Source organism: Ochotona princeps, chromosome 2 (genome assembly GCF_030435755.1).
Source record: "Ochotona princeps isolate mOchPri1 chromosome 2, mOchPri1.hap1, whole genome shotgun sequence".
NCBI classification, from domain to species: domain Eukaryota; kingdom Metazoa; phylum Chordata; class Mammalia; order Lagomorpha; family Ochotonidae; genus Ochotona; species Ochotona princeps.
The window spans coordinates 86,057,697-86,083,001 of record NC_080833.1 but is presented as its reverse complement, the minus strand read 5'-3'; the positions used below and the strand labels follow the sequence as shown (position 1 = coordinate 86,083,001).

General features: G+C 40.0%; 1 protein-coding gene across 1 annotated transcript; it reads left to right on the top strand.

Annotated features, from left to right (window-relative positions):
- The first annotated feature begins 22 nt into the window (after positions 1–22).
- On the top strand, positions 23–24,216 carry EXTL2 (exostosin like glycosyltransferase 2). The gene is made up of 6 exons (XM_004582005.3): positions 23–283; positions 867–1,025; positions 3,549–3,625; positions 19,350–19,777; positions 20,253–20,323; positions 22,514–24,216. The coding sequence occupies exons 3-6, from the start codon at positions 3,621–3,623 to the stop codon at positions 23,000–23,002; spliced, it is 993 nt and encodes a 330-aa protein (XP_004582062.3). The 5' UTR covers positions 23–283; positions 867–1,025; positions 3,549–3,620; the 3' UTR covers positions 23,003–24,216.
- Positions 24,217–25,305: the final 1,089 nt, after the last annotated feature.

Genomic DNA, 25,305 nt, shown 5'->3' with positions numbered 1-25,305 from the left:
CTTGCGGCTGTGGGCAGCGGAAGATGTCTAGAACGGAGAGAAGTTCTGCCACCCGGACTCTCGAAGCAAACCCTGAGGTGGCCGGCTGGATTCCGGTGTGCCGGGAGGCCGAGCGTCTGCTCACGCCCTCCCTGCTGTTTCCGGAGGGGCGCAGCAGCTGCGCCTTCGCCATCAGCCCCCTGTGGGCATGAGGCTGTGCTGGGGCGCTGCCGGGGGCTGCGGGCCACACCGCGTGTGGTCCGGCCGCCAGGCCGCCCTTAAGCCCTAGAGGAGGTTTAATTAGGTGAATTCAGTGGGCGCCCAAATCGTAGTTCTCCACCCCCTTCCCTGAAAACAGCCCCCGGAGGAGACCGCACGCTTTTCAGAGGCAAGACGGTTGAGGGGATGTAGATGAAGCGCTCCAGAGCGAGGCCCTTGGGGACAGTGTTTGGATTAGGGTTTGCTTGATGTTTTGCTTCCTATAGGATCTCTGCCCGCTTCCAGGTCTTGCCCGAGGTGCCGCTGCCGCTTTTCGTTGCAGGCAGACCGCTCATGACCGATTTGGTGGTCCTGCAAGCCGGAGCTGACCCGTGGGTGTGAGCCGGGGCAGTGGCACCCACAAGGCCCCTCTTCAGGGGAACGCTTAGGGTCGGGTCCAGTCAGGCGGTCCGTCACGGGAATGATTGAAACTTTTTATCTAGGGGGCAGAGAATGGAGGAGAGCAGGGCTGGCTTTCCGAGGTCGGCTGACTGAAAACTACAAAACCGAGCTTGTTGGGAATGCCTTTTGGGGGAACAGGAAGTGGTGCGTCACCGAAGGGGAGGGGTGGCCACTCGGGGGCTGTCCCCTGCCTGCAGCGCTCACTTGGCGGGCGGCGCTTCTCCCAGGTTATCAATCCAGCCGAGGAGGCTGGGTGCAGAAAGGCTCCTCGGTGGAGAGGGAGAAAAAAAAAAAAGATGAACCAGCGAGACGCCCCTTCCGTTCTCTGATACCCGAGCTGCAAGCAAACACTTCGGCTGGCCTCCCTGCAATCTTCGGCATTGACGGTAAGGAGGCAGGGAAATGCACTCGTGTATTTTTTTTTTTCTTTCTTCTTTTTCTTTTATTTCTTTCTTTTTTTTTTTTTTTTTACAGTGAGGAGATGCGCATTTTTGCTGTTGTTCAGGGAACTTTTGTGTAGAAGCGTAATTCACTAGTTATTATTTTGAAAATATAATGTGCTTAGTTTACAGTTTTCTTAATGCACATGGTAATTAAAACAAGTGTAAAAGCAGCAAGGCTCCAGGAATTAAGCTCTGGAAGAATATTTTGACTTTGCCTTTCTTCTTGTCAGTAGATCTCATTGTTTTTATTTAAATACGCAAGTGCTTGCAATTAGTATCATTTACTTTTTTTGTTTGTTTAGGAAGATTTTGTATTAGTGATAGAATGTTACTCTACTGCACTGTTGGGGAAGCCATAATTCAGTGCAAACTAGTTAATTTTGAAATCTTTACGTGGCAATTTTTTTTTCCTTAAAAGCTGCTTTATTTCAGTATGATGTGCTTGGCTGGGTGTGATATAGAAATCATTCAATTTCAGGAACTGATTTCCAGCGTTCTATTATCAAGGTCGACTGCAGTTAGAACCTGTGGTTTTCCTGTGAATACAAGTTATGTATTTTATGCTATATTGCCACAAACGAGAAAGTGTTTAACTAGAGAAGCCTGCATTGCCCTTTTTCAAATAAATTTTAAAATATGTTTGGGAATTGATGTTTCATTTCAGTGTATCAGTTTCCAGAAACTCCCAAATTTCCTCCTTCCCTCCACCCACTTTGCAAAAAAGATAGACGCTGAGTTTTCCTATGAGGACCTTCTCTTTGTAAAAACTGACAGTGCTAGCTACTTTTGGTCTTGGACAGCATGATGACCAAATTTAACTCTTTAGTATCATTATTAAGTGTACATAGACTCTGTTTAAATGAAGGAAAGTACTGTGAGTGGGAAATGTTCCACTGTGTCTCCCTTGTTCCTTCATCTTAAAACATCAACCTTTTCTCCTAACATTTCACTCATTCATTCAGCAGTCCTCCAAGGAGGACAGCTGTGTGTCAGATGCTCAAGGCAGTACAATCCGAGAGTCAGAGTTCTTTCTCTGGTGGAATTTTATGCAGAGGAGAAACAGGTGTGAAGGGATGAGTGATAACAGACAAATCAGTGTTTTAAGACTGTGTCATGTTTAAGAGGTTTAAAAGAGATGCCCTTAGAGAATGAGAAGAGATGCTATCATTTAATGAGTTGGTGTATGCCAAACGATTCCTTTAGCCCCTTCAATCATCATAGAATAACACGAATTGGCAAAATCAAAGTGGTTCCTCAGCTGTGTTCAGATAGCCAGTATCTTGCAAGTCTCCAATCAGATGCTATATGTTGGTAGTTTCCAATCTGAATTCTTTTTGTTTATTTATTTTTTAATTTATTAGCAAGTCAGGTGTACAGAGAGGAGGAGAGACAGAGAGGAAGATCTTCTGTCCGATGATTCACTCCCCAAGAGGCTGCAACGGCTGGAATTTGAGCCTATCCGAAGCCAGGAGTTAGGAGCCTCCTCTGGTTCTCCCTCATTGGTGCAGGGTCCCAAGGCTTTGGACTGTCCTCGACTGCCTTCCCAGTCCATAAGCAGGGCCCTGGATGGAAAGTAGGCCCACTGGGATTAGAACTGGTGCCCATATGGCATCCCAGCATGTGCAAAACAAGGACTTTGGCTGCTAGGCTACGGAGCTGGGCCCCCAACCAGAATTCTTAATTCCTTCATATTTTAACATTTGATGGATTTATAAAATTATAATGTAGACATAGTAATACACATTTTAAACTAATTTATTTGTACCATGAATTTTAAAGTATGTGTATCTTATCCTGAAATTAATTGCATTAAGTTCCAATGCATACTTTAGGGGGGGAAAAAGCTTTCTAAACATGTGATTGAAGACCATGAGATGCTAAAACAGAGAGTTAAGGGGGCAGAAGCTTGTCTCCAGCCGTGGTTCCAACTGCTTTCTGAGAACAGTCGGTAAGGCCTGGCCATGATGCTGTCTGTCAGCCCTTATTAGTCAACCCTGGCTGTTACATGCAACACTGTTTTAGACTTTATGGTTTTTTTAGGTGCTTTGAGTGGATTGTCCTGTGTAGCTTGAGTGAAAAAAGAGTTTATAATCATGAGTAAGACCACAAATACATGTAAATCTAGCAATTTTACAAGTTCAGATTGCTGATGTTTCCAGAGGTTGTTTCTGCGGCATATGCAATAGTTTCAAGTGAGAGAACATTGGTACTTGAGATCTTGTGCTTTTACTCTACTTCTAGACCTTCAAGAGAAAGAAGTTAGTGTTGGCAGTGTTAGCCTGAACGAATGGGGAGTCATTCTTGCCTCATTGCCAAAGTGTAGTTTGTGGGACACGAAATACCGGATTCTTATTTCCAAAAATAATTCAAGCCCTATGGACAGTGGCATTAAAGCCTTGAAGTTCTTTTGTAACTTTTTGCTGATTGACAAAAACATTATGGAAATTCTTTGCTTTTCCTTGATAGAGCAAGTGCCTGTTCCGATTCATTACTCAAGCCATAAGGACATTTTTTAAAAAGGCACAAAAATCTGCTAACATGAGGTGAGTACTAGCATTTTTTTCACTTTTTATCAAAAAAGTGATAAAATACATATGTATAACAAAATATTTATCTTAACCAGTTTTAAATGTGCATTTCAAAATTGTTAGGTACTTTCACATCTGTACAGCACATCTTGAGAACCTTTTCTTATAAAACTAAAACTTTATGCCTCTAACTTTAGACCCTGACAAACTTATCCAGTTTGTGTCTATGAATCTGAGAATGCTAGATACCTCATTTTTTTTGGTAACTGGCCTATTTAAAATAGCATAATGTCCACAGGGCCCATCTTTGTTATAGCATGTGTCAGAATTCTCTTCCTTTTTAAGACTGAATAATGTTTTATTATGTGTCTGTCTCATTTTCTGAATAGATAGCAATTCATCCATCACTAGATGTTTCAGTTATGTCTGAATTTAAGTTTGACAAATCCTGCTGTGAACATGGACAAACTACCAGTGTTCTGTTGTTTTCTTTTTCTGAGAAAAGTGATTTCCTATTGAAGTATCCTGTTACTCTGAAAATTAAAAGTTCTTAGTTGAATCCCAGATGGTTAGAAAATTATACAAGGCTTTTGTATGTCTGATGCATGGAAATATTAGATTATAAAATGAAGATATTGCTCGTAAGTTTGAAAATTTTGTAGATTAGAGCAAAGTTGAAAATAGAGACTATGCAGAAGACAAAAAATGACAAGTGGCTCAAGTGAGAGTTGGAAATTTGGTTGTGACCCATTGCTCTGACTCAGGAAATTTACTTCGTGTTCTCAACTATTCTGTCTACAAATGAGATGGTTGTTTTTATATCCTTTGTGAAGATTTGAAATGTTACCAATTTGAGGTGTTATGTGGAATGAAAGGACACAAGAACTCTGGCAACTTTGATTATTCTTACTAATCTGAGAAGGCAGGAACTGGGTCTTGTACTCATTACCATCTGGTGCCTCATGATGCTGGGCACAGGTAGCACCAGTGAATGTTTGTGGACTGATGGACCCTCCCCCCCGATATTATAACCATTCCTTACAGAATGAGAAAACTCACAAGAATTGAGGTTGCTTTCATCTCAAGTTTGAATTATAAAAGTTTTAGTAAGACATAAATCACATGTATGAAATCTGTTTCTTTTAGAGAGTTCATGGTAGAATGTGAATTTATTGTTGAAAACCAGAATTGGGTAAAATAGAAGAGGTTCTATAAAATATTCTAAGGATCTGTGAACTAGTCTAATAATCTTGCCTTTCTCCCTTCTCCATTTCCTTTTTTTTTTTTAAGATCTATTTACTTTTATTTCAAAGGCAGAATTATAGAGAGAAGGAGGCAGAGAGAAAGATTTTCCATCCACTGGCTCAAGTGGTTGCAATGGTTGTAGCTGACTCAATAGGAAGCCAGGAGCCAGGAACATCTTCCGGGTCTCCCACACAGGTTCAGCGTCCCAAGGCTCTGAGTAATCCTCTATTGCTTTCCCAGTCAGGAAGCTGAGTGGGAAGTGGAGTAGCAGGGATATGAACCAGCGCCCACATGGGATCCTGGTGTTCGCAATGTGAGGATTTAGCCAATCAAGCCATTGCACCATGCCTGCCTTTCTCCATTTTCATGAGGCTAAAGCAAACAGGAGTTTAAATGAAAAGCTCTGATATGCTGAGATGGTAAAAGTAATATATTTGCACATGTATTTGTTTTCTTTTTGACCCATTTCTGTAACTAATTTTACATGGAACTGTACTGAGCTAAAAATGCTTCTCTATTTCTAGCTTTCTTCTTTAGGATCCATTGACTACTAGAAGTCACGATTTTCTTATCAGAAACAAAGCCAGTTTTTCTTACTCCTGCCCTGATTTAGATCCATTGAACTGATTATATCCAAACTCATCATCATCTTACCTTCATCAATAGCTACAATTAGTTGACAGCTCCAGAAGAGAGAGTTAGTCTAGAAAGAACTATCATCTAGAATAATTCACACCTCTGTGTTTTGAAAATAAAGAGGATTTTATTGTTTGCATCAGAAACAAATGGCTGTTTTCAAGTAGACAAGGACTGCATTAAAAAGACTCTATACATAATGTTTTTATGTTTCTTACCTTATATCAGTGATAAACAACCTATTTAATTGATAATAGCTGCATGAAAATAGTGCTGAAAAGGGAAATGATACTTTACAGAGGAAATGAAAGAGGATAAATAGAAGCTGCCCAGACTTTTGATCAGCATTTGCCAAAAGATAAAGGAGTGAAATGGGAGAATGAAGTAGACTCCGATACTTAGAGTCTAATAGCCCTGTTTGAAATGCTGTCCTTTTCCCTTCAATCTTGATATAACTGTACAGAAATGACTCATTTAATCTGGCTGCCAGTAAGAGAATTTTGTATTTAATGTAATTAGTACAGAAACATTTTTCTCACAGCTTTTAGTGAAAAATAACCTGTTGCTGTGGCATCTATTCAGATGTGATACTGTAATACCTGTAGCTCTTTCTCAGAAAGTTTTAGCAACTTTGAAAACAAGTCTCAAAAATGTTTTAAAGACAGGAGCAGCAGGCCTTCTAAATGACAGGGTTTAAATTGGTTATCAATGGTCATACATGTATACAGTCAGTTATACTGTCAAGTGCCAAGACAGGGGTGAGCATTTTGGCAAAGCCTTTCAGACACCGTGTGTTTCGTATATCAGAGTGCCTAAGTTCTCCCAGCTTGCTGCTAATGGTGGCAGCAGGTGATGGGACTCGGGTGGTTGGGTCTGTGCCACCCACATGGGGACTCAGCTTGAGTGCCTGGCTCCTGTGTCTGAGGGGGGTACAGCAGCAGATGATGTATCTCTCTCACTGTGAGATTGCTTCTCAAAATCAGTGAAAAAGAAAAGAGGGAACTCTTCAACCCTGAAAACTAGCCCATAACACAGGTAGGCCACATTCTAGTTCTCGAAGTCTGTTCACAACCTGTGTCGTTGGATAGCAACACAGCAAGATCACAAGATGAACCTCTAACACTACATGTACCCTTTTATTATTGTTATTAAATATCTGTTCTTATCTTTCCTACTAGATTAACAATAAATATAGTATTTATTTAGAAATAGATATAAATAATACAGTATTTATTATTAACACAAAATAAATCATTTTGATATGATTATATTTGAAATGGGAAAAAGCATAAGGGAAGTGTAGTACCTTATAAGAGATACCCTTAGGTGAAAAATAATAAACCATTAAAAAGTAGGGTGAGGTTTGATAGAAGATGAGAAGAGCTATATGGCTTTTCTGAAACAACGATGAAAAGAACAAATTTCTTGAAAATGGGTACAATCCTAAAGTAAAAACTCTTCTCTAAATTACTAACTAGCACCTGGGAAAGCCTTGTGAAGAAAAGTGACCTTTCGTATACTACTGAGATTCTGTATTATCCTGTGAAACAGATTGTCTTGTGCTGCTTCAAAGTTTAATGGAAGAGGCTGTTTGGAACAGTTTTGAAGTGACTTAGATGCCTTCATGTTCCATCCTGAAGTCTATAGTTTTTGTTACTTGCTGAACTTAAAAAAAAAAAAAAAGATCATTTAAACAAACTCTTCTTGTCTATTTAAACCACGTATGGCTGCTGAGTGAAGTAGTGCAGTTTGTACTTACTGTTATATCTTACACTCCTCTGGAGAAATTCAAGAGGATGATATTATTAACAAGTAATAATTCACCCCAAGGCAAATCAGTTCAGTTACCAGCTTATTCTTAGAATTAAAGATCTTAAAAGATATTTTAATGTGACATGTCTTTGAAAAGATGTGAGAAAAGTCAGAGATCTGAGACATCTTCTATGCAGTAGCTGGGCCCCAGGATCAAGCGGAGAGGTTGCCTGGACGTTCTGATCGCGTGGTCTACATTTCGTGACCTGCTATCCGATGCCTGATAGCCCAGTTCTTCGACTAGGAAAAGTCTTCTTTGATGCTGTGTAATCTTCTTTGGACCTTAATTCACATTTAATTTTGGTTGTAGTCTGTTAAAGTTTCAGACATCTATTGTGATGCATAAAGCAATTTGAACAGAGATTCCCTTGCTCCACTAAAAGAATTGTGAACACTTACTAAAAAATTGGGCCAGACCCTATTGTGAATTATAAAGATGGACAGAGACTGCCTTATTCGGGCTGGAAAGGGAGCTAGAGGCACAGTTGATAGTTGTGATACTCAGAAATAGGATCTGTTTGCACTGTATTCAGAGTTCTTGAGAGCCTTGAAGATGGAGAGTGATGAGGGAGTCACTCACAGAGAGAGTGATATTTGGAAGAATCCTGGGAAAGGGGTGCAGAACTTATCAGATGGAGTGAGCAAGGGGCTTTGTAAAATGGAGAAAATAGCTTGGACCAAAACTTGGGGTCATAGACTAACTTGCTGTATGTAGGTATCAATGAGGGGAAAAGTCTTTTTGGAATTTGGCTCCTTTGCCTCAGTTTGAACAATGCACATGCTCATGCGCATGCCACCAACCTGGCCAGAAACAGCCCATCAGCTGTGTAGTCTGCACGAAAGGAAAGCTGTTGTTCTAAATCAGGCTCTGTTCCATGGTGTTGGCTCTTGGCAACTAAAGGCCCTTTCTGAGCATCTAGATTCTATTTCCGCGTTTAGGGCAAGTACATAGTCTGGGGGATGAGCCAGAGGAGAAACAGTCTGTACAGTAAGAGCAACATTTCATGGAGAAATGGCAGATAGTTATGCTATTCTACCATCTGTGCCATCAAAATGAAAATGACACCTTCCCATCGCACAATGCCCGACTGCTCATCGCTCTTCTACCTTATGCGTCAGAAAACACAGCTAATTTTTGTTCATGCTACGCTCTGGCATGTTGGTTTATGGCTTCTCTGTGGATAATTGCTGGTCTTCCAATCTGAAGCAAATAGCTCTGATGAAAGAGTTCTGCATTGTTCTTTCTAGGGTACTTTGATAGCTAGTGCAGTAAATAAATGAATAGCAAATCTTTAAAACTCCAATTGCTGGTCTATTTAAAGATATACATGAGGAAATTAGTATTGCTTTATAGACTGTATTATTTGCTTTCTTCCTCTATCTTATATCCACATTTTAAAAACTCGTATAATTTCAAATAATGCTCTTCTAAGTTAGTTTAGTTGTCAGATATTTGAATATTCATAATGTAATAACCAGGAAATTCTATTCCTAGATACATAACCAAGAAAAAGAAAACGTGTATAGTCACAGAAAGGCTTGTGCATGAGGATGGGCCGATGGCCCACCAGTGAAGACACCAGTTGAGATATCTGTATCTTACACCATAGCACCGTAGGTTAAAATCTAGGCTCCACTCCTGATTTCTGATTTCTTTTTTTTTTTTTTTAGATTTTTTTTTATTGTTATTGGAAAGCCGGATATACAGAGAGGAGGAGAGACAGAGAGGAAGATCTTCCATCCGATGTTTTTACTCCCCAAGTGAGCCGCAACGGGCTGGTACGCGCCGATCCGATGCCGGGAACCAGGAACCTCTTTCGGGTCTCCCACGCAGGTGCAGGGTCCCAAAGCTTTGGGCTGTCCTCGACTGCTTTCCCAGGCCACAAGCAGGGAGCTGGATGGGAAGTGGAGCTGCCAGGATTAGAACCGGCACCCATATGGGATCCCGGCGCGTTCAAGGCGAGGACTTTAGCCACTAGGCCACGCCACTGGGCCCAAGATTCTGATTTCTAACACGAAAGGTAATGGCTGTCATGATCAGGGTCCTGATATCCCAGCCTGGCGGACACAGGCTAGGTTCTTGGCTTGCTGTCTTCCTTTGGCCTGGCCCACCCAAGCTGCTGGGAATGTGACCTAGCTGATGGAAAAGATACAAAGATATTCTTTCTTTCTCTCTCTCTCTCTTTCTCTCTCTCTCTCTCCCCATGTGTGTATGTGTGTGTGTGTGTGTGTGTGTGTGTCTTCCACTTCCCCTCCCTCTCAAATAACTAAAATCAAAACCAAAAATAACTTGTTCATAATTTTTTGGTAGCATTATCTGTAATAGCCAAAATGTAAAATCAGTTCTAAAGTACAGAAGATGATGAACAGAGAAATGAAATCTGATTTATCTATACAATGAAATTTTTTATTTTATTTTTATTGGAATGTCAGATATACAGAGAGGAGGAGAAACAGAGCGGAAGATCTGTCCACTGACTCACTCCCCAAGTGGCTGCAATGGCAGGAGCTGCGCCAATCTAAAGTCAAGAGCCTGGAGCCTCTTCCAGGTCTCGCATGCGGGTGCAGGGTCCCAAGGCTTTGGGCGGTCCTTGACTGACTTCCCAGGCCACAAGCAGGGAGCTGGGTGGAAAGCAGGATGGCTGGATTAGAACTGGTGCCCATATAGGATTACAGCGTGTTTAAGGTGAGGACTTTAACCACTAGGCTACTGAGCTGGACCCTAATGAAAATTTTTTTGGTAGTAGAAAAGAATGAAGTTCTAATATACTGGGATAGTTAAAAAGCTCATGGAAAGTGAAACTAAAAGCTAAGGTTACTTTTATGCAGAAAAGTTTGAAATACATACAGATAAGGGGTCTTGAAAATTTTTTTGGAGGTGATCATTTGCCCTGCATTTGAGATGTATATCAAAGTTCCAGGATTTGAGTCCCACCTCTACTCTCAGTTTCAGCTTCCTGGTAGTGTGCAACCTGGGAGCCAGCAAGTGGTGGCGTAAGGACTAGAGGCTTTGCCATTTATTTGGTAAAGGCAAATTGAGTCCCAAGCTTCTTGCTTTATTTTGGCCCAGTGAGTTGTTTTAAGCATTTGGAAGTATACCAGTACTTTAAATGAGTGAAATATGTGCTATGTGAAATCCAATTACAGCTTTTACTGCATTATCATGCAGTTATCTTAGGGACAATCCTGTGTGAATATTTTGACACATCTTTCCAGAATGTACCCTAACCTAGGGGAAAGAGTCATGGACTATGCTGTGAAGATATCTAGACTTTTGCCCTGGCTCTGCTCCTGCTAAGTTACATGTCACTGCTGGTCCTTCAGCAAGCTCCCTATCCTGGGCCTTATATTCTTTATATACAAAATAAGGAAGTTTACCAACTGAAGGGTAGAGCAGGGTTCCTCAACTGTGACGCTGGTTGGAGCAGATAATGCGTTGCTCTGGGGTCCAGTGCACTGTATGATGTTTAGCAGCATCCCTGAGATCTACTCACCATATGACCTAGCATCTTCACTCCAGGTGTGACAATCAAAAATGTTACAGAGTATACCAAAAGTCTGCCGGAGGCAAAACACCCCTGGCATTGAAGATGCTGAGTAACAGTATATCAAAATAACAGAAAGATGGGAGCTAGTGTGATGGATCAACTGGCTAATCCTCTACATCCAAGTGTCAGAATCCCATACGGGCTGGTTTGTGTCCTAGCTGCTCCTCTTCCCATCCTGCTCCCTGCTTATGGCCTGGGAAGGCAGTGGAAAATGGCCACGTCCTTGGCACCCCGAATGCACTTGGGAGACCTGGAAAAGGTTCCTCGCTTCGGATTGGCTCAGTTCCAGCCATTGTGGAAATCTGAGGAGTGAAACAGTAGACGGAAGATCTTTCTCTTTCTTCTGTCTTTGGGTCTGCCTTTCCATTAAAAATGAATCCATCTTTAAAAAGCAATTAATAAAAATAAAGTAACCAAGAGAGTATTAAGAACTAAAAAGTTAACATCAGCACACACACATGCAGAAAATGTCACCATAGCAATCTCTGAATTTTCTTTTTTCATGACATTTTATTATTATTGCTATCATTTTATGATACAGTTCCATATTCCCTTATCCGCTCCCCAACTACCTCCCCCACCACCTAGTTCCTCTATATCATTACTAACATATAGTTCTTCATACTCAGTCATATGTCCATCATTGCGGGCATGGTCAATGGCAGAGAGTCCAGAATCCTATTGTCAACATATAGTAAACAGTTTCATTCTCAGTCCATCTTTGTCTGGAAGCAGAAATGCATACCACACTACATCTTCACAACCTGATGTTAGTCTCCATTTCACAGCTACTGTACATCCCCTTAAATGAAACGTCATGATACAAAATCAACAATGGAAGAAAAATAGAAATTTAAAATGTCCTGAAGTTAAATGACATGTTTCTAAATATGACAGTCTCCATTATAGCTACTATACATCCCCTTAAATGAAGAGCCACAAAACAAAATCAACATCCGGGAAAAAAAGAAATGAACAACACTAAGAAGTTAAATAACATGCTATTAAATGACTAATGTGTAGCTGAAGAAGTGAAAATCAAGAACCTTCTTGAAGAAAATGATGTTACTGTATGATCTGCGAGTCATTGAATGATTTAGTCAGAAGAAAGTGTTTTGAAGAGGTGAAACCAGCAGAAAGCAACAAAACCCATGTGATATAGTTTCCGCTAATCTTTGTTGAAGCCTGTCTCCTCCAGACAATAAACAGATGGGTTTTGTTTTTTAATTCAGTCTACTAATCTATGACGTTTGATTGAGCTTAAGCCATTTACATTCAGAGTTTAATATACATGGGTGGTACTTTGGTCCTGTCATTTTAGAAATGGGTTGTTCATTGTTTTAGTCTTCTGTCGTCCTTTTACTGGGATGTTCTTCCCATTTGCCTTTGGTTTTGGTAGGTGCTATTCCTCTTCTCTGTCAAGAGAACATCTTGAAGTATCATTTGTAGGGCAGGTTTGGAAGAGGCAAATTATTTCAACTTTTCTTTGCTGTGGAAGAATTTCATTTCATTTTCAAAGGCAAAAGAAAACTTTGCTGGATATGTTATCCTAGGCCGACAATTTTATTCTTTTAGAATCTGGACTATGTCACTCCATTCTCTTCTTGACTGTAGAGTTTCCTGTGAGAGATCTCCTGTGATTTTAATTGGCATTCCTTTTTATGTCAATTGACTTTTTTCACGTGCACATTTAAGGATGTTTTCCATATGTTCAATTGAAGAGAGCTTGATGATCATGTGTCTTGGTGAAGATCGCTTTTGGTCAAGCCTGTTGGGAGTTCTGTGCACCTCCTGGATCTTGTTTCCCAATTCTTTCTCCAGATTAGGGAAATTTTCCTTTATTATTTCATTAAATACATTTGCAAACTCAGCTTCTCTTTCTGCACCTTTTGGGACTCTAACTCTTATATTAGGTCTCTTAATAGTGTCTTTCAATTCTTAAATACTTTTTTTGGCCTGATCCAGCTCTTCTTCCAGCTTTTTGTTTGCTTCCCCCTGGTGACAGGAACTATCTTCCAATTCTGAGATTCTTTCTTCTGCTTGCTTCATTCTATTTTGGACTTTCCACTGTACTTTTAATTTGCTCTACTGTGTTCTTAATTTCTGATATACCAGCCTTGATTTGTTTTATTGCTTCCTTAAATTCCTGGAACTCTTGTTTGTGCTTCTCATTGTTGATCAGAAGCTTTAAAATGAGTTTTCTGAATTCTGTGTGCCCCATTTTCTCGATGTCTTCCTCAGTGAACTCTGAGATTGGCATAGGGTTTTGCTCCTTTGCAGGGGAGTTCTCAGTACTATTCATTGTGCCTTTGTCTCGTCTTTTGCTCTTGTTGGCATAGGGTTTTGCTCCTTTGCAGGAGAGTTCTCAGTACTATTCATTGTGCCTTTTTCTCGTCTTCTTTTGCTCTTGATCATTGTACTTCTGGTTAGCAGAGTCTTCTCCTTGGGGCAGGTTTCTAAGCTGTGTCACCCACAGGTCTATAATGCGATTTTACTTATTGCAGTTGGTACACAACTTTTTGCTTGCAGCCACTTGTGCCACAACCTCCAGCGAGTTCCAGTTCTGGGTTCTTATGTTAGATTTCCACGGTGGTCTCCACAGCCCCAGCTCCTGGCTCACCACTTCCCACCTCCTGTGATACCGTGCTGAGGCTGCACCATTGTCTCTGCAACCTTTCTCCCACTTTCAGTTGGAGCAGGTCCCAGGATTAGAGAGACACCAGGTGTCTATATAATTAGGTTGTTGGTGGTGCTGATCTTGCCAGAACCTGTTGGACATTAGGTCTGGGTGCCATACGGACCTATTTTGACCCATACAATGCCACAGTCGGTATTATTTTCCTGCGGGCCCAGTGCAATCCACGGACCTCAGTGAGTTCTCATGAGCTCAGCACATGCACAGTTCACTGTTGTCTCTGCAGTCCTAAAGCGTTTGCCACAGTGTACAAAATGGCGCCTGACGTACCACCACTACAGTTCTTGATTTGCTGGCCAGCAGATCTGAGGGCCATCCAGACCTGTCTTGGGTGGAACCCGTAGAATGCCACAGGTGGAACCTGTAGAATGCCACGTTGATGCAGTTCACTGAGTCAGAAATGAGCTCACCTCCAGGTCAATGCATGCTCAGTCCTTTCCTTTGCCCTTTCCTCCTTACGCAAAATGGTGCCCTATTCAGCTCTAGGGGGCTGACTGGGCTATGAAATCCACTCTGTTCCTGCACTGCCCATCTGAGATCTGCTGCTCTGTCTCTGCTCCTGGTCAAATCAAACGGACCAGCCGGACGGACAGTTCTTTGTCTGGGTTTACCTCCCAAGCTCCCAGTGAAAGTCCCTTCCCACCTGGTTGCTGGTGGAGTTCCGGCTGCTGGTGGAGTTCAGATCGCTGTGCTGGAGTATCAGTCACTGCAACACCACACGCTAGTGTACGCTGCTTTCCTGCGTCTCAGTCTTCAGGTACTCCTCTGCTGTTGTTCTGTCCTTTCCTATTTCCTGAAATATGTCCTCTCTGCTTCATCCTGATTAAATGTTTTGCTGTCCGTTTAAACGTGTCCTTACCCTATTTCACCATCTTGATTTTCCTCGCAATCTCTGAATTTTCCAATGATGAGAACAGGATAGACATTTGGTTTCTTTTCGTGACATTTCCTGTGCTTTCAAAGTTATATTTAATCTATTGTAGTCATGGGAATGAAAGAAGGGCAGAAACAGAATCCACTATGAGCTACCATTTGGAATGAGATAGGTATCAGTACAAATATACAGAAAAAATTTTTTTTGATGGAAAAGCCAAAACTAAAAGGAAAGCTTAAGAACTGATGGCAAGAGAACTGGAAGGTGCTTACAGTTTACCTCCTAGTTCTGTTCATGCAACACTTAGGTCATCCACAGGTGTTCTCTCTCATATCTCCTGTTCAGGGCTGAAAGCTGTGAATTTGATATTAGGTTCTTTCTCTGAAAAACTTCAGAAGAAAGCCATAAACTGAAATCCCTGTTGTAATGAAGTCAGGGATACTCTACATTGCAACAAACTTGTTTCTTTTGGGCCCCCAGTGGAGTTGTGTAATTCAGTCATTCTCAAAGTGCTGCATGCCACCTGCACTGAGTCTGCAAGCTCTGACTCTTCTTGCTTTGTCATACAAACTGAAATATTTATCGAAGTCTATTGAGCTGCACTATATGATAAATACCCCATAAAATATTCATACTCTATTTCTAAAGGTATAAATTATTTAGATATGCAAAGACCTTTCTGATACAAATAATATAGGGGATTAGAAGTTATCTGGAAGAGAAAATTTCTATAGGGATAAACTTAAAAGTGTAGATGAAAGTGAAAAGTCACACGTGTCTTCCATTTGTGTTTTTGCAATAAGTTTAATAGTTAATCTTTATTGGTTTTATCAGGACTAAAACTGACCATATTATTAGTTTCTACTTTACAGAACAGAAATCCTTCTGTGAAAGTTTTTGAATATGCTATTCCTACTCAGCTGAAGAAAATGGGTATAAAGATCTTAGTCATGGTAAACTTGAATGTACTTGTTAACATGATTCTTTATTCTTTAAAAAATTTTTTAAAATATTTATTTTTATTGGAAGGCAGACTTACAGAGAGGAGGAGAGACAGATCTTCCATCTGCTGGTTCATTCCTCAGATGGCTGCAACAACCAGAAACAAGCCTGTCCGAAGCCAGGAACCACAAGCCTCTTCCGAGTCTCCCACATGCGTACGGGGTCCCAAGAGCTTGGTCCATTCTCCACCATTTTCACAGGCCAAAAGCAGCGTGTTGGATGGAAAGTAGAACAGCTGGGACAGACTGTATGGGATGCCAGTGATGCAGGCGGATTTTAACCAATTAAGATGATTCTTTTTTGAGTGCATATGCGAGGTCATTTTTGTATAGAACTGAAGATGTGTTTGGTGGGACCTGCCTTTGATGCTTTTTTAAAGAATTTTCACTTCCTTTAAATCATGGCTGTTAATTCATAATGGCTTACCTTTGGCTGACTGTACATACTAACATTTTATTGTTGTTTTTGTAACAAAGAACATAAAATAAAACCATTGTTCTTTAAAGCCTTAAATTGTCCTTGAAGCATAATCATGGTAAATCTGAATTTACTTTAAAAATAATTCACTTTATTCATATCTTGCAGTGGAAGTGTGACAGAATTACAAAATTGTGCTTTTTCATAGAATAAGCTACTGAGAAAGTCCAGTAGAAAATACGCTTGCAAGTTCTTCATAAAATATACAGTGAGGGTAGAACTACTGTTCCAGTCTGGACTGTTGAACGGGAAAGCTGCTCAATGACCATGTGCATTGGCTTGTCCTTGTAGATAAGCTCTTTGCTCATGGGTGCCTCAGCACACCATCCCACCGTGGAGTGTGTGCCTCTGTCTCTCAGAATTTTCCATCTTCAGAAACTTCAAAGAAAAATGCTAAATTCGTGACCTGCATGGTCTCTTTATGTCATTGAACTAGATAGAAACATTTCTATAATTATGTAACATGCCTCATTAAACAAAATCACCAGAATATAATGGTCACTATCACACCCATTGCAAAATCTCTGTGAAAAATGATTGGATTGGGCATCATTGGAAAGCAAAATGAACTGTAGTTTGGAATATAATGTTTTACCTGGACAGGAAGACATAGACTACAGTCTTAGGATTGCCTGTAACATGATATCTAACTTCAACCATAGATGTGAATATAAGTGCACAAGGCAGTTTTCCAAGAAGATGGGGAGGACCAAAAACACAACGTAAAATTAAAAGGCAGTATTAGAAAGAACAGCAGCCCTCCCGGCCCGCTACCAAGGGTTTGCAGTGACAGGTCTTTTCAGGCTTTATTGCATTTGCCTGTATTAAGTAATAGATAAAGATATCTGCCGTGTAGCTTAAGATAAAAATTGTATCAAAAGGAATAAAAAGCAATAGACTGAAATACATGATCATGAATCAATTATATCATCAAAAATAATATAGATCCTATTATTTCTGAATCTGAGCATTCTGTTTTTTCAGATGTTTAAAGTTCTTGGTTTTTTTTTGCTTGCAACCTTTTTGTAAGTAAATTTATTTGAGCAATTGTTTCTTCTAACTTCTGGCTTTTGTACTTGAATAAAGTACTAAAATAGGTTGCCGATATACTAAAATGAGTATGAACACTCAGTCGCCAAAAATTCACAATAAGGATTTATCTAAGAAGATTTGGTAGGCTCATAAGAAGAAAGCACTGTGGATTCAGAAGCAGAAATAGCGAAAGAATTACAAAACAGAAGTAATGGAAAGACAATGGTGATGTAATAGGAGGCTGCAAGCATAAAAATAAAATTGTGTGGAAGCCAGGAAATAGCAATTTGTGAGATCTACCTTTTTTTTTGTTTTTTAAGATTTTTTATATATTTACTGAAAAGTCAGAATTAGAGAGGAGAGATGACAGAGAGAAAATCTTTCATCTGCTGGTTCACTCCCCAGGTGGTCCCAACGCTGGAGCTGAACCTATCCAAAGTCAGGAGCCCAGAGCATCTTCCCAGTCTCCCACGTTGGTGCAGGTGCCCGTCCTCCACTGCTTTGTCAGACCACAAGCAGGGAGCTGGATGGGAAATGGAGCAGCCCGGGCATGAACTGACACCTGCAAGGCAAGGAGTTTAGCCACTAGGCTACCACACCAGGCCCTATAAAAATGTATGATTGAAAGTTTTGATTAAAGATGGTCTTCTGACCAATGAATAGGAAAGCAACGCTCCTCAGTTGTTTATTCACCACTGTCCTCATGACCATCTTCGTAAGATCCTTTAGGGATGATAAAGAAGCTAAGAAAGAGTGTATACTTTATGTCATGAGTGAAGGCACAAAAGAGCCTGAATTTGGATTCAGGCAGTACGCTCCTACAGCTCAGGAATATCCTGGGCTCCAGGGGCAGATTGTTTTGGGTCCACTACTTAGCTTGTTTACTAGGCTTGCAGGAGTTATTTGACTTTTGTTATTTGATTTTGTGAACTATTAAATGGGAGTAATGGAATGTAAGTTGGATTGTATTACTCTCATAATCAAGACTGTAAAGGATTTCCTCTCGCCTAGAGCAAAATCCACCTTATTGATTTGGACTAACAGGGCCTCACACAATTTGACCCTTGCTTATTACGTTACTCTAATTTCTTCTTTCACAAGCATTTCTCTGGTCCGACTCATAGCCTAGTGGCTAAATCCTCATCTTGCACATGCCAGAATCCCATTTGGGCACAGTTTCATGTCCCACCTGCTTCACTCCCCTTCTAGCTCCCTGCCTGCGGTCTGATAAATCAGTAGAGTATGACCAAAGGCTTGAGACTCTGCACCCACATGGGAGACCTGGAAGAGGCTCCTGATTCCTGGCTTCAGATCGGCGCCACTTCGGCCATTACAGCCACTTGGGGAGTGAAGCAACAGGACAAAGATTTTTCTTTCTTTGTCTGCTCCTCACTGTATATCTGCCCTTCTGATAAAAATAAATATTAAAAAAAAATCTCTAGGACCTGGCGCGATAGCGTAGTGGTTAAAGTCCTCACCTTGCACGCAGCGGGATCCCATTTGAGTGCCAGTTCTAAACCCAGCAGCTCCACTTACCATCCAGCTCCCTGCTTGTGGCCTGGAAAAGCAGTAAAAGACGGCCCAAAGCTTTGGGACCCTGCACCCACCTGGGAGACCCGGAAGAGCTCCTAGCTCCTGGCTTTGGATTGGCTCAGCTCCAGCCATTGCGGCCGCTTGGGGAGTGAACCACCGGATGGAAGATCTTCCTCTCTGTCTCTCCTCCTCTCTGTATATCCGGCTTTCCAATAAAAATAAATCTTAAAAAAAAAAATCTCACTGTAAGCAGTTCCAAATTATCTTTCACTGTGTTTCTGTTTCCTTGATGCTGCCTCTGCTCCTACCAAGAATCACCTTGTCTTGCTCATTGCCATATTCACAGCGCTCGGAACAGTACTTGACACACAGTACTCAGTACCATGTACTTGTTGCCTACATAAGGACAGAGCATGGCATATGGAGCACATATACAGGGTCTGGTTAACATTAAAACCCGTTGTAATGATTTTCTGCTGCTCCCCATTTTTGATCTGCTTTGTGCATATGATCTATTTGGGCAAAAAACCTGCTAGCAAAGTGCGTGTTGAAAATTCATTTATCATTAAGGAAAATATAACTACATTTCAAAAGTAATCTTACTTTCAGATTTTTAGTGGTAAAGTGAAGACAAATTTTTAAATGGCTTACTTCTTTCTATGTGATGTGTACTCTTGCCTACAGGTCTCTGTCCTCATCAAAGGAAGGCAGTGTTAGACTCTACTTTTTAATCTCTTATGCTAAATCGCCTATCAAAGAGAAAAGGAGAACTAAGTTTGAATCGACTAAAATTAGTTTAATCTTTTTTCTTTTAAAAACCTAAATAAAAGCTCAGTATTAATAAAAATGCTGACATTTCATATTTTATTTCCTCTTCCACTCCAGGTGTTGCCACATCTGCAAGCTTCCTGGGAGAGTGATGGGGATTCGAGTACTTCGTTTCTCTTTGGTGGTCATCCTTGTGTTGCTACTGGTGGCTGGGGCTTTGACCAATTTACTCCCCAACATCAAAGATGACAAGATGCTCTCTTCACGTAGAGAAATAAAACCCCAGGGCAAGTCCACCCTGGATTCCTTTACTGTCATAATGCAGACATACAACAGGACAGATCTCTTATTGAGACTTTTGAATCATTATCAAGCCATACCACACCTGCATAAAGTGATTGTAGTGTGGAATAATGTTGGGGAAAAGGGACCAGATGAAGTATGGAATTCTTTAGGGCCTCACCCAGTCCCCGTGATTTTCAAAGTACAAACAACAAACAGGATGAGGAATCGACTCCAGGTTTTCCCTGAAGTGGAAACCAATGGTAAGATACACCCGACCTATGGTCTAGAAGGGCTACAGCCAACCAGAGTTGGGGCAGGCATGTCAGAACTTCTTGTCTTAGCTGTCTGGAGGCAAAAAGGTAGTGGTAGAGGATGGGGAGGGTGTGTTTGGTGGGAAAGTTAATCATAAAAAGGCTCTTTAAAAAGCTTGAAGGGAAGTTTCCAAGGTAGCAGTATCTAGAAACAGTTTCCTAGAGGGAAGATAGCATCCACCTTACAATAACAACGAAGTCAATATTGTAAAAAAAAAAGTGAGCATGCCCTAATTATATGTTACTGTTATATATTACTGCATTACAGAACATCATAAAATTCAGTTTGTTGAGGCTTTAATTTGCCTTAAAGAGCCCTGAATTTTTTTTAAAGATTTATTTATTTGGAAATATTACGGTATGTTACTTGTTTTAATTTCATTTCTGAACTGTTCAGTGTGAACTTTTTTCCTTTTCATTTTAGCGGTGTTAATGGTAGATGATGACACGCTGATTAGTGCACAGGACCTCACTTTTGCCTTCTCAGTTTGGCAGGTAATGTTGATATATCCTTATGAAAACATCTATATAAGGTCTAAACCTGTTGCTTAACTGAGACAACATGCTTTACTGTGGGGATTACCCATAACAGTGTAGGCAATATTTATGTAAAAGATAGGTAAAATTGTTACAGTTTTTTCAAATTTCCTGAGCTTAGATAAGTCAGCTTAAAAGCTGTGGTAACTTTTATGTTTATTTCCTTTTATATTTTGCTGTGCTTTGGGGGGAAAAGCAGAAACTGCAGCCTGCAATGTTGAGATGTTTTATACAGGTTGCAGACTTGTGTATCAAATGAGAAATGAGTTTCTGTGTTGATAGTATATGCAGCTTTTCAATATAGCACTTACAGCCTTCACAGAACATAATTCTAGTAATGATACCGTTAGTTAGAAGGTTTGCTGTAATACTATCATTGTGGTGGCAGATTTTTGTTTGATTTGTTTCCTGAATCCTAGCTTGGATAAGCAGGCATAGCTTGCATCTTGATGTTCTATAAAAGTATCTCTCTTTTCTTGAATATGTACTAATCATAGCTGTTTCTGCAAGTTGCACCACAGTTCTTGGGCCCAGTACTATGTATAAATACCTTGTAATCCCTGGCAAATAACTGAACACTCCTGTTACCCAATAAATAGTCTAATTTTCATAATAGCAGCCCTGGAATTCGTTGCTTGGGCCATAACAGCGGGAGATGTTAGTGGTAAGTGGTCTGCAGATGTTAGCATTCTACCACTTTCAGTTTTTACTTCATGCCTAGTACATTGCTCAACACATTGATTTTTTTTTCCATCTCAGCAGGTTTTTCCAGTCCTGTAAACAGAAGCTTCTTAGGCAAAAAAAGTCTAATGTGAGATTTCTGTTAAAAAAAAAAAAAAAGCTTACTCAGAATATAAGGAGGAAAGGAGCATACAAGGCTGTAGTTAATGAAAAGAGCCCAAGTAATCCAATAGTTAAAGATGAAGAGTTATGTTTTTATGTTTTATCCAGTGTCTGTTGTCCCCAGGTAATCTGACTGTCAGCTTGGCTTTTTAGTGCCCCTTTGTGGTGTGATTATTTGGGCCCATGGGCAGGTGAGCCTGGAGCAGGCGTTCATTGTGACTTTAGGCTTGCCTGCTGGCTGCTCAGTTTAGTGCTTTCTCTTTCTTCCCCTGGCTAGTAATAAAATGCCTTTCCCTTCTCCAAGTTGTGTGAATGGTACTTCCCTAAAGCTTCCTACCCCCAACCTTCCGCTTTCCTACCCCCAACCTTTTCCTTTGCCTCCGGCACCACAGTTGTCATTCTGCCCTTAGGGCTGCCATCAGATTGCCTGGGTGCACTTACAGTGTTGCCACAGTGCTCTAAGTCTTGCTCAAGTATCTGAATCATAACATTCCTAGTCTATGATTTCTTTGAGACTGGATTTCATTCAGCCTCATTTCTATGTGTATCTGTGTCCTTAGTTCTGTGTCTATTCAGCAAATGAACTCACATTATTTACAGAGCAAACTTAATTTTTCAATTCTAAATTGTTACCTCTTTCCACTGCTTGGGTGTTTGCAGGCTTTTCTTTTCTTTTCATTATCCTTATAACAAGTGTTTTGTGATACCTATTCTTTCTTCAAAGATCCTGACATATTTCCTATACATATGTAATTTATATTGATGTTTATTTATAATCATTAAAAAAGGAAATACCCAAGCTGAAAAGGTATAAAATAATATAGTGTTTAAAATCAACAGACTTTCATGAGTACTGAAGTCAGTGTTGAAAAATAATAAAATCATATATGTGGACTTGTACCTCTAGAATATTCCTGAGAGATTAGGAAAGTTTTCCAAATTATCACATTGTATCTTCTACAATAAATAGCATTCATATAGACTTTTTTCAGTAAACATAATTTTGAAAGACTACAGTTTTATGCTACTGAAATTTGGTAATATCAAAGCAGTGTTTTAATTAAGGGAACAATTACGAGGTTAAAAAATTTCTTAAGTGATTTGGTTGTGATGCAGTCTAGCCTGTAAACTTACCAAGATTCAAAGTTGTAAAGTTGTCTAGAATTAGATGAAGCTAAGATACAGAAAACAGGAGAAAGGAAACATTGCCAAGTTGGTTTTCTCTGTAATAACCTGCCTGTTTCACAGTGTGTTGTGTGCTCTAGTGAAATGTATAATCCAGGTGTTCTGTTTTCCTCTTTTCAGCAATTTCCTGATCAAATTGTAGGATTTGTTCCCAGAAAGCATGTTTCTACTTCATCAGGTATCTATAGCTATGGAGGAATGGAATTACAAACTCCAGGGTTTGGAAATGGTGACCAGTACTCTATGGTGCTGATTGGAGCCTCATTCTTCAATAGCAAATATCTTGAACTCTTTCAAAGGCAACCTGCAGCTGTCCATGCTTTGATAGATGAAACTCAAAACTGTGATGATATTGCCATGAATTTTATGATTGCCAAGCACATTGGGAAGACATCAGGGATATTTGTGAAACCCATAAATCTCATCAATTTGGAAAAAGAGACCAATGGTGGTTATACTGGAATGTGGCATCGAGCTGAACATTTTCTGCAGAGGTCTTATTGTATCAATAAGCTAATTAATATCTATGATAGCATGCCTTTAAAGTACTCCAACATTATGATTTCACAGTTTGGTTTTCCATATGCCAACCATAGAAGTAAATTGTGAAAGTAGAGCAAACGAAAACACACCTGAAACCTGGGTGGCAGTTGAGTAGCTCTTCCATGCTGTATGCTTTGTTGTTTGATTGTTACTGATTAAAACAACATCATTTTTTTTTTTTTAGTTGAAGCCCAAAATGCTTGTTTCACAAAAGCCTGTTGGTATAGGGAAAAGCCATGTGGGAGGGAAGGGTCTCAATCCCATAGGAAAACATGAGGAAAATTGATGGCTGCCAGTCCTTCTCTTGTGGCTCTCGCAGACTTCCAAAACTCATTCATCCCAGCACGATTTTGATGCAACTGTCAGTGCCCTTATATTTGTTAATATCAGTCTGTTGTGACTGAGAAGGTCAATTTTAGTAGCTGAAGGATGTTTGGATGTTTGCTTGGCTTTTGTACTTACTGCATGAGTCACAGAATATTGCAGCCTATGTTTCTTATATGCAACTTAATGTTTAGCAAGTAGTAGTTGTGTTGTTAGATTAAATAGGACATTTTGTCACTGAATCTGACCTTAAGAATTTATGATAATTCTAACATTTTATATAAAGTGTGTGTTGTTTAAGAAATGGGTATGAAGCACTTTATAAGAAATGATTAAGTAATATCTGGAAGAAATTAAAACCTTTAGTATCAAAAGATCATTATTGTTAAAACAGGTTATCTTATGAATACTAAAAGTAGTGTGTATTATACATACACATACAGTGGAACCAAAAAAATTTTTTTTCCAGAAAAGGTCCAAGGCAACATTGGGCTATTGGTCATCATGACATTTTAGTTACATAGATCCAGGAAAAACTTAAAACTGAGTCACAGCAGAGGAATTCTGCATGAGTTTAATAACGAGACTCTGTATGTGAATTACTGTCTGTTCCAGCCCATGTGTGGCAAGGAATGCTCAGTTATACCTCTGTCTACTACTTTCTCCTCCGGGTTTTCCTGTTGCTTTTCCTCCATCTCCTCCCATAATTCTGTATACTTTTAGCATTTCAAAGCTGTGAGAATATTATAGTTAATGTTACAAAAATGAAATATTTGTACAGTTAGGTTAGTGTAGTGAGTATGTTACCTTCTTAACATTGGTATATGCATGTCTTAACGCAAATCAAATTAAGAAAAAAAAACGAGCTTGGAACTTCAGTAAAGATCAATAATGTAGACTGTCTTCTTTGTTCAACTTCAAACTTACCAATAGTTGTTTTTTTGTTTGTTTGTTTGTTATTGGGATTTTATTTGTTTGTTTGTTTTCCTCTTGGGATTATAGTAGCAGATAAATAAAATTTTACCATCCAGGTTCTGTGTTTATTAGGGAGATTCATGTTTATATGGTCAGTGTTTTTATAGATCTCTATGTTCTAATATATGACTAAGAATAAATAGAGGCATTACATATATTCCTTATGCCCAGATTTCGTTTCCCATCTTGTGTTTTTACTTTGTTTTTTGTTTTTTAAAGATTTACTTATTTTTATTGGAAAGTAAGATTTACCAGGAGGAAGAGACAGAGAGAAAGATCTTCATCTGTTGGTTCACTCCCCAAGTGGCTACTATGGCTGGAGCTGAGCCATTCCAACGCCAGGAGCCAGGAGCTTCCTCCATGTCTCCCACGCTGGTGCAGGGTCCCAACGCACTGGGCCATCCTCGACTGCCTTCCCAGGCCACAAGCAGGGGGCTGTATGGGAAGTGGAGCAGCCAGGACAAAAACCAGTGCCTAAGTGGGATTCCAGTGGATGCAAGTTGAGGACTTTAACCACTAGGCTCCTGCATTGGGCCCCCATCTTGTGTTTTTAAACTTGTCTTATGTATCACATTAATTAATCACAGCATATTTGCAGATATTACAGAGCAAATGCTAAATCAAACTGCAGTTCAACATAGATTGCAAAGAGTTTTGAATTATAGCAAGGCCCCTACTAAAATTATTTTTTTCTAAACACATTTCTGCCCAAATGGTTCAAAGAAGATACTCAGACTTGAAACTGCATAAAAGAAGCGACGGTGTCAGGGTTAAGTATGCAGGCTTTGCTATTGTTCCTTGATCTCAAATCCTCGCTAGACCTCGTGTGCACTTAAAACCACTGAGAAAATCTCAGTTTCCTCACTTGCAAAAGAATGATACTGCCTGGGGTTAGTTTTAGGGAATGGAGGAGATATCCTCTCTCTCTCTCTCTATATATATATATATATACATATATATATAGCGTAGTGCTTTGCCCATTGTAGATATGCAGTGAATAAAGTTGTTGGCATGGGCCTGGCACAGTAGCCTAGCGGCTTGGGTCCTCGCCTTATACATGCTAGAATCCC